Source organism: Plectrocnemia conspersa, unplaced genomic scaffold (assembly GCF_051122295.1).
Source record: "Plectrocnemia conspersa isolate PC_06_02 unplaced genomic scaffold, ASM5112229v1 ptg000005l, whole genome shotgun sequence".
In the NCBI taxonomy this organism is placed as follows: Eukaryota; Metazoa; Arthropoda; class Insecta; order Trichoptera; family Polycentropodidae; genus Plectrocnemia; species Plectrocnemia conspersa.
The window spans coordinates 9,038,219-9,048,969 of record NW_028277169.1 but is presented as its reverse complement, the minus strand read 5'-3'; the positions used below and the strand labels follow the sequence as shown (position 1 = coordinate 9,048,969).

Sequence of the window (10,751 nt, the reverse complement as noted above, 5' to 3'; positions counted from 1 at the left end):
TCCCCCAATTTAATTAATTAATTTATATTTTTGAGTTTTGACGCGTGACTTTGTAGTGTGTTTCAAATCTGAGATTTTGAAATAAGGCACGAGGTACTAAAATTTTCCAATAACCTAATAACAGAAGTTAAAAAATTATATTTAGAGATTGCCTATTGATTTTTAATTCTTCAAAATCGTCAACTCAGTTCCTAACATCGTTAAAATTTATTTTCTTTTAAATCGCAGATTTCAGTGCGAATAAAATGAATTTTAGAATGACTTATCAGCGATTAAAACTGAGACGAAGACGTGTCAGTTTTGTGTTGTTTGTATAATTTGTCCTCTGCAGCCTACGCTAATTGTATAAATATTAAATATGTCCGTCTTGCACAAATTGTATTTTTCAAGATATCCAAATCGGATGACTGAAAATATCTCGAGACTAACGGTTCGTAATGGTTCTAAAACATTTATCTCGGAATATTTAGACTGATAGTGGATTTTTCGAATGCTTTGTTTATGAATTTTTGAATAAATATATATATTCTGTAAAATCTATAAAAACTACGATTTTTATAAACTTATACAAACGTTGAATCCATTATATTTAAATGTGTATTTAATATAAAGAAAATGTTGTTATTTAGTTGAATTAACGTGCTCTACGTTGTGCCTATTTATTGAATATATTCTATGAATTTTAATATATCTTATATATACATATATTGTTAAAAAAATAAGTGTCTTCCCATAAAAGACTAGTGCCTAAAGGAATATTGTTATTATTAAGATAAGGCAATCTCCAATGTATATTTTGTATAAATGAATGATTTTATTATGTCTCGTTGGATCAATGAATATTGTGAAAAATCATATTTGGTGTAATATGGTATTATATAATTGTAAATAAATACATTAAAAAATATTTTTTATATGTATTCCTACCTCGTATGTGCCATAAAAACTTTATATCAATAGATTGTCTAAATTGCCTATTGCAGTGATGACAAAGGTGACACGCATCAGTTGCGAAAAATGATACAAGAGCTGATAAAGTTACAATCAGTACCAATAGTACGAATATTTAAAGTTGTTTTAAAAATGATATGTGTCAAGTTGTGTCAGTAACGACAGATGCGGCACCCGATATGGTCGGAAGAGATGTGAAATACCAACAAGAGTGTGGGGGACCACACAGATGGCCTTCGTTTGTGGGGGTCATGTTCTTGAAACTCGCATTAATTACTGTGACCAAAAGTTATTTATCAATAAGGATAAACTAGACAATAGTGCGATCACACAAAGGCTCTCGTTACGACTAGAACTAAAAGGTTCCTCCATAAATAACACGCAAGGATTCTCTGGTGCATGGAATGAATATTTCTGTGCTACGAAACGGTCGCGGAAACATATCACCGGAAGACAAAACGCTCCGTATGGCCACAACATTCCCGTTACACAATTCAACCTCGGATATATACATCAAGCAAATGTCACTTTCTAAAAGCGTATACTTATTTCGTTGTTCTAAGAAGTGAGTGCAACGATTGGCTGGATGATCGCTGCATAATTGTGATTGGTCAGCAAGCATTGCAGCCCTGACAAGGCAGACACGCTCCCACCGACAGATGCAAAAATACGATCTAAGCCGCCCGAACACGATCAGCGCAGCAAGAGGAATTGCCTCCAGATACTCACTGCTACCTACAAGACCCCTGAGGATCTTCCACGGACATCATCTCTGCGCCAGCTTTTCCACCACTGCTCGTAGAAAACAATATTCGCCCATCGTAGTAGTCGCAATATATGTAATAACATTTTTAATAGTTTCCACCCGCGTCTTACTAGCTGCAAAGTCACATTCCTTAGGGTTACTAAACCTTAAAGGAGGATTCACATAATTAAATGATTGAATGTCAGTTGTAACAAAAATAGTGAATTTAATAGCTGCTCGAACCTTCCACAAGCAGGGAATTGATTCAACCTATGGAGGACTTCTGATGTTCATTAATGTGAGGTAGCTGAGCTGAAGGTAATTGTTAAAGAGATTTGTAGAAATTAAGATATTTATTGAGGGTAAGAATCTGGCAAAATTTCCTTAACACAATGATGTTTATCTATAGATTTCTTTGTTCATATGAATGAACTGAACTTAAAATTACAAGGTTTTAATGTAATGTTTGTATACATAAAAGCCGTTGATTGACGGCGATGGTACGATTTTATTGCTTTTGATGTGGATTTTTGACTTCTGAGAAGGGATAATTGTTTTTTGCGCTCTCCTATTGGGCAAAATTTGGTTTAGATATATATGCCTTATTCGATTCTCACTTATTGTAAGTCATAATAATGTTATAAAAAGTATTAATATGAACGCTAGATACCTGAGTGTTTTCACTGTGACGGCAACGGCACGATTTTATTGCTTTTGATGTGGACTTACCTTGTATTTGGCGAGAAAAATGCGTCATTTAATGAAATACTTCATAATGAAATCGAAATATTAAAATAAACGACTACTGACTGGCTAACTTTTGCCCCCTCTGTAGCTGAGATGATGGCCCCGCCCCGGCTTGAAGTGTGCGAAATACCAACCTTCAATTGAAGATGCAATGCAAATGCAATTCAACAACATTTATATTGATTGTTTTTGCTTTTATAGTAAACAAGTTTATTAAAAATATAACTATTTTTTATTAGGGCTGCAAGTTTCACAAAATTAAAAAAATATTCTAGATATTACACGGCACCAGAGTTAAGCTAGTTTAGAATTTTGGCACACCGAGCTCAAAAGTTTTTCTTATGATTCAAGTTTTTCATTAAAATATTTCTAGCACCTTTAATTTGTACTTGTCATTTACTGTAGAATTCATAGATGAAATGATCTTATGCAGTTAACGTTAAGCAAAAAAAGTATAACAATGACATAAATATTGTCTTTATACTTCACCATTTAAATGGTATTTCTAAAATCAGATATCTCTGTTTATTTTTCATAAATAAGTTAAAATTTTCACTATGCAATATTCTTTGATTAAAATAATGGTTGTTTTTTCACAATATCTATTGCCGAGAAGAAACCTGATTGCATTGATAAATATTAATTGCTGTTCCAAATAAGAAATGACCACTTTTGAGGCGACGTTCTGGCATATACACTACCGGTCAAAAGTTTAAGGCCACACTATTTTATTTTAATATTCTTAGTATACATAAATTAGATAAATTAATAAAAAAAACAACAAGATTGTAGGAAGGATGGAATATATGTTCATTAATAAATCTAAAATAGTATTTTTAAAGCAAAATAATAAAAAAATATTTTATTGCCTTTTTATCAAAAAATCTATCCCAATTATATAGCACTGCTTTAATTATTCTTGGCATTCTAATAACTAACTTTTTCAATATAGTGCTTAATATGTTAGCATACCCACTATAGTCGTTCCCATCAAGCTTTTTGGGAATATAGTGAGTGCTGGCGAATTTTCTGATCAAGCTCATCCTCTTAAAGCTCAATTCGATTTAAATCTGGCGTTTGGGGTGGCCAAATAATATTTTTTAATATTCCTCTTTCTTCTTTTATATGTAGAAACCCCCTGCACAATTATTTGGGATTATTGTCATGTTGAAAAATAAAACCTGGCCTGTTTAAATGTCTGTCCACAGATAGTACTTGCTCTTCTAAAATTGCTTTAAATTTTTTGTTTTTGAAAATCTGTTTTTACGAGGTTTTTAAATCCCGCTGCTGAGAAATAATAATTCAAACCCCACGTTCGTCTAACAAATACTCTCCGATTTGATTCAATTACACCATAAAACTATGCACCAACATTCAAGTATGCAATTTAGATACCCAATCTTACTTCTTCTTTTCATTTTCTCGTCGTAATACAGACTTTTTGGCAATAATGTGTCCTCTAAGTTTCGCTACCCTTAATCGATGTTGAACGGTTGAGAATGATATTTTTTCAAAACCACTCTTTCATTTGAAGCAATTTCTATTGCCGTAAGCATTGTATTTCTATAACTTAAAATATGCTGATCCCATTGTTTCGAGGTATTTCTAGAACTTTCAGATCAAGGTTTATCACAATTTAGCCATGTATCTTTAAATATTTTAATAACTGTCCACTGTGTCTTAAGAATATTTAATTTTCAGGCAATATATCGCCAGGTTCTGTCGTCCTAGTGAAGAGCGACAATTACAGCTCTTTTTTCTGTCTCATTGTAGCCAGAGATTTTTATTTTTAACACCCGTAAAACTAACTCGTGTCGTCAAATGAAAAAAAAGGAACAAAAATTCTGCAGATTATGATTTGTATAGATTCGAATGCACAATGAATGTGTTTAGAAAAAAAATTTAAGAGTTATACACTCACCATTGCATATTTAACAGAACGGATTAGTTACGCGTGTTTTTTTTTACGGACGAATAAGAAAGGATGAGTCTAAAAAAACGTATGCCATAATATCATTATGGAAAATACAGGAAATAGTCTATTCTTTAATTGGGTAACAATATTTTAAATCAGGGCTATGAACATCGTTGCAGGTTTTGGTAGTGTATATCGTTGAAAATGGCAGGTCTTGTCTCTCCGACACATAACTACTTATGCAGGTGCTTCTTATAATATTTAAATGTTATGACTTCATAAACAGGCTAATTTTTTATCGTATTGCATAATATAATATTGTGAATATTTGATGCTTAAAACTAGAAATAAATAAAAGAGGTATGTGCGTAAAAAAATATTATATTTCAGATATAATTTTTATATGTATATACAATTGTTCACAACAATATTTTTCGTTTATATTTAAAATACACAGCTCTCGATTCAGGAGTGGTAAAAGTTATATACGTAAATAGCATACAATTGCTTTGAGCTTGCGCCATTTGCAATATAGAACACTTCGATTTGATTAAAACTATTTCTAGGCACTTACAGTGCTTTTTTTATGCATCTAACGTCCTAACGAATTGTACCAATTCATCTAAACGGTCAACAAAAACAAAACAACAAAGTAAATCGCCGCGAATAAGTGCGAATATAACTAAATAAAAAAATATCAAGATTGTCGACGAATAAATAAAATTTTCTACATGTTTAACATTTGCATAAATATATATCGGAAGTTATTTCGTGTCGGTTTTTTTTTCATTAGCATTCTCTTTGCTGCCTCCTAAGTAGTGGTGGTTGACGAATCGACAACCCTGGGTCACTTGAGCGCATTCGTTTGTGACGTGACACGCCAACAGTAGTAAATTCCTCGGCTGTACTTTCCATGCGAAACGCATGAAGCACATGGAGTAGAGGCAGAGAGCTGCAAAAATAAAAGCATGTTTTGGCATAATGGAGTGATTTATACAGATGTATGAATTTTGGCAACAATGGTAGAATTATTTTTAAATTTTATACAAAGCAGATTCGTTGAAATTGCATAAATAAATTTAATAAAATAATTACCAAAAGTCATTTTTCCACTAATTATGTTTGGATCTTTTTTGATGTCAGCAATGGCAGCTATTGGAATACCCCAATTGGCAACTGGCCCCCAAAAATGGGTGCTGGAAATTAAATAAAAAAAAAATATTATATTCATATATAAAAATAAAAGCAGTAAAAAAATTAGGTATCTTATATATACAGGATATTCTGAAAAGAAGGTAACAGGCGATTAAAAATGGAAGTGATTGTTTTTTTTAGTAAGGTGATGTTTGTATGTGTTTAAAATGGCCATGTGAATTCACAGCTCTACAAATACAATGTTTGTTCAGTGATCCATTTCTACTGTGCGAAAGGAGAAACTGCTTTGATAGGGCCCTGAATCATTATTTATATAAGTTACTGATTTGATTAGGCAATCAGAATCTCTGCGCGCATTGGGCGCCGGAAAAAAAAACAAGTTTCAATGCTCACCAGATGCATAAATAAATAAGTGTTCATAGATATTAACATATTTGACCAGTGGTTTAGTTTAGTATTAGGTTTGAATTCCATACGAAACTTAGTGCTATTTAATTTATTATTTAATTCTTTTTTTAAAAATATAATATCGCGTAAAATATAAACAATTTAATAATAATAACAGTAACGTGCTGTATATCGTTTTCAACGATTCGACATTTGCAACAATACGACAAACGATCAATAAATATTTTTTCAGTATGCTCCTATCCGCGGAGCAATGAGGGTAATAATATTCAAACTAACGTGTTTTTAACTTTAAAACCAATAAAAAATAGTGCGAATAAAAAATCCTTCCCTGCGTGAAATAAAAAAAAATGAACTCTAAAAAATGTGAAAACTCCTGATGATGATGGGACAATCTTCAGCAAAATATAGAAACTCATTCAAAAACCAAGATGAACGCGAAAAAAACACGTAAATATTTTTTTTAATATATATATATATATATTAAAAAAAAAATATATATAAATATTTAAATTGACACTAGTTTTATATAAATATAGATCGAAGAGCATCGGACAGATGGTAGTACAAATCACGCATGCAGCAAAAAAGTAGTATGATGCATGTATGCCACTCTTACAAAAGTACACGTGGACTAAAAGAGTTCTGCAGCAGATTCTTCTCTTCTCGACACTAAGTAGTTAAAAATACTGTGAAGAAAACTCACTGAGCAGCAGTATTTTTAAGTGATGAAACTACTAACGAAAAACTAAGAGATTGAGTTAAAATCAGTGCCATATTTTATATAAAACCTAAAAAATTCCACCCACAACCATTTGCAGAAAAGTTTATGATGACTCTTCTTGGATGAATATTGAGTAATTTAAAAATAAACTATATTTTGATAAAGCTAAGATCAGAACTGAGGGTTCTGGCAATTGTATAAAATAAAATTATCATTTTACTCATTCAAGAATTTGATTATAATATATATATTTTGTTTCAGTTATAAAAGTATATTGTTAATAGTTTGTTTATAACTAGATTAATAAAATATTGTTTTGTAAGCATCTTAATTTAAAGCAATCTATTAATATGCTAATAATTCATACTAGAATTTATGTTTTAAATTACATTACCATCGAATATACTCAGTAATAGTTATCATTATTATATAATAGTTTCATATTTATATCTGAATGACTTGAAAGGCGGAAGGTCATTCAATAAGATTAGGTGCAATAGAACTGATTAATGGGTTTTGTGATAATAAACTTATCTATATGTTTTCAGTAAAAAGTTAATATTATACAATTATTCTGGTATTGTTTTTTTTTTGATTCGGTAAGTTGCCAACTTTTTGAACAGCAAATAAACATAGTTTGTGATATGAACCTCTTCTAGATTTGTAGATCTTCTCACAAATCTGTTGAAAAAAGCAAGGCCGGAGATCATCAGTAAAATTTCAAATTTAGAACGAATGATATTTGTTTTGCATTTATGGAATAGATGTGTGTGTATATCTGATAAGATATATTAAGCAGTTAATTATTTTATTTACTCAAGCTAATAAATGTAGCAACGTATTCAGTGTCGAACGCTATGTATTAAGTAGAGACCTTCATACGTATGAATATTATTAACTATCAATTGGTTCAGTTTATAACAATGAAAGAAGCAGGCATAAAAAATATACATATTTTGAAGCATCGACAAATGTAACACTTAAGAGTAATGGTGATAAGATAACAGATGTCAATAAAACTAAGTAATTTAGAGTACATTTGCAAATAATTATGCTAAGACGCAAAAATGGATTTTTTTTTAATAAAATTATATTTAGCAATGTTTTGTTAAATTATGGGTTTTTATGTAGATATTTAGGTTTTTACCCGTTTCGGGTGAAAGACTATAAAAATGATATAATTTTTTTTATTGCAATATTTCGCTTCACATAAGTAATACACAAAATAATATTTTGGTTCATAAATATTACAAAATTTATTTCAAACATAAATTTTCTTGATATGATATAAATTTCCTATTTTTATTATTATAACCAGTTTTATTTTACATCTATAGATTTTTATTAAGAGATTTTTTGGTACAACACAAATATTATTAGAACTATTTTTTATACAAAATTATATTTGGCAGGACTTCTTTCCATTGGAATTTTGTATATATAACAACAGATTGGAAATAGCTTCTCTCTTCATTCATCTCTAGTTCTTAAGCTAATTGAGTTTTCTAATTTTTTTTGCTAATTGAAAGTGTCAATTAAACAAAAGGTGTTTTACAAACAAACCCTCAAGAGAAATCATTATATTTAGAGCAAACAAAAATGACATAAACAAAGATATGGTCCCAAAACATTACCTTTCGTTTCGTTTATAGATGCTCACCATAAACATCACAATAACCAAAACTTATTAAACATTTGTCACTACTTATATAATGTAAAATGGTCGTAGACACAAAATCATTGTTTTGCTCATAAAAATGCCTTTCTTATATGGATTATATTAAACGAAAGGGAAAGGACCACAACGGTTTTGTTTATAATGGTTACCCGGGAGATATACTCATGCTTTATTAGAAATTGAAATTGACATACGATTGAAAGGCTTAAATGGTTTAAATAGGATCACTTCGACACTCACTCACGCATTTAGAGATACCAACAAGGACTTCTATAACATAAGTCTCACCAACCCCAAAATTTGATTGCAATTAACTTCAAAGGCTTCTCTCTTATTTTATAGAGCTTCATCAATTGACTCGTAATTGAAATGTTTTTTTTTTAGATATTTCTAGGTTCAGGAAAAAAGGTAGGCTCCATCAATAATAATGTTATTTATGTAATGCTCTTAGGCTAAGAATTAATTTAAAATATTTTTTTTTAATTTTTCATAGAACCCTCTTATTTATATCACATAACCCACTATATTATGTAATGACTCATTAAAATAGATAAGCAATTGAAAATATGTTATTATATTAAACTTGAACTCCACACGCAGAATTGGGACAAGGTTCAAATCAATCAATTTGGCCATGGATTGATGCCAAAATTTAAAAAATTTACCCATGATCACACTTTTGTAAAATTATTATTTTTTAAATCGTTTACAAGTATTGAAATAATATTTAATTTTAAAACATATATTTAAATAAAAAAATAAAGAAAAAATACGATTTTTTTTTTAAATTTAATAGATATTCTAATTCGATTGTAAACAAAACGAGATGGAAACATCCTATGGTAAAATGGTTATAAATATGAATGGAATACATAACAAGACCTTGAGATGATATATTTACATGTTTATCAATGTCGAATGTATTGACCTGAATGTTTATTTATACCTCATTAAGTATTGCCTAAATTCAGGGCTTTTGAGCTGTCCTAAAAGTTTTCCTACGGCTGCCATCGCGACTCGAGTTGAAATCGACGTGCAGCAGACTGACACTTGGACGAACAGTTGCCACACTTCAGCTGCCAAAACAGTTTAATGTTGCCAGCGCATAAAATAAAACGTATATGGTCAACATCGAATGATATCTAAATATTTTTTAAATAAACATCAAATAATATTTATAGCCAATGGGGCAATACCGAACATGAATTAAATGGCCATATTAGTCGGCCTAGGCAAGATATGTCACTACCAGTATCATAAAAATAGTGTTATTCATAAATACAAACCTTTAAATGCCTACTTGTCAATTGTCAGCCTGCTACGTCACTTAGTTTGTGTTCAACAGTTATTGAAAGCGAATACTTTTTGAATTTTTAGAAAAATTTATAAAATCGAATATTGTACAGTGATTAGATACTTGTTTTTGAAAATACAACGAACGATGGGATCAACACCGAATTAAACGATGTTTATGGGGACTCTGCGTCTTTGATATCAACAATAAAATATTGGACTGCTGAATTTAAACGCGGTTGTACGAGCATTTTTGATGATGAGCGTCCAGACCATCCAAATGAGGTCACACGTCAGAAATGGTCGATAAAATCAACGAGTGACCTGAGACTGTGGGCATTTCAACCGAATGGGTACTCAAAAAAGCAGCAACATAAGTATTGAGTTGTTTTATATGAAGTAGCGGGTTTTTAGTGAAATATTAAACACTATATTTTTAATATTCATAATAGACTAAATTAAAAAAATATATCGACGATTTAAGATTAAATGATTCTCTTGTTTATATTTTTTTTTCATTTTTAGAGATTGTGTTATTACTATTATTATTGAATTTCATATAAACTGAAGAAATAAGAATTAATGTTTTAAATGGTGATAATCTCAAGGAGAACGGTGAAGGAAATCTGGAGGACGAGGTAAAAAAATTAATCATAATTCGTTTAATTTTGCAACAGTAAAAGTGTGCATAATCTTGAAGTAATATTGCTCCAAGTCTGTTTATCAATATCGGAAGTTTTATGGTTAATTTTCGGTGCATGGTTTTAATTTCCCTACAATAGTATTCTGCTGTATAAAAAACTATCTAAGAATAATTCACACAGAATATCACCATATCATCACTATAATTTGTTACAGGTGCAAACTCGGATTTGGAATTTCTTTGCTGTCTAACCAGTCCTGATTAATCGCAGGTAATGATTTTATTTATCCCGTTAACCATTGGATTTTTACGAAAGCGTTTTTTGCCAGAAGAGTCGAAAATTTTTCCTGGTTAGGTAGTGAAGGGAAACGGTAGTCTTGATGAATTTTTAAAAAAACCAGTCATTCAGAATACTGTCAGTATTATTTTATTTTTTGTCATCTTTAGTTTTACTATGACCACTTACATCGGTAACATATTCATCACTATCTG

General features: G+C 30.4%; 1 protein-coding gene across 1 annotated transcript; it reads right to left on the bottom strand.

Moving 5' to 3' along the window:
* Positions 1-4,723: 4,723 nt before the first annotated feature.
* Positions 4,724-9,383, bottom strand: Mpc1 (mitochondrial pyruvate carrier). Its single transcript, XM_088185530.1, has 3 exons — positions 9,270-9,383; positions 5,454-5,554; positions 4,724-5,310 (listed from the first exon to the last, which is right to left on the bottom strand). The coding sequence occupies exons 1-3, from the start codon at positions 9,332-9,334 to the stop codon at positions 5,123-5,125; spliced, it is 354 nt and encodes a 117-aa protein (XP_088041656.1). The 5' UTR covers positions 9,335-9,383; the 3' UTR covers positions 4,724-5,122.
* Positions 9,384-10,751: the final 1,368 nt, after the last annotated feature.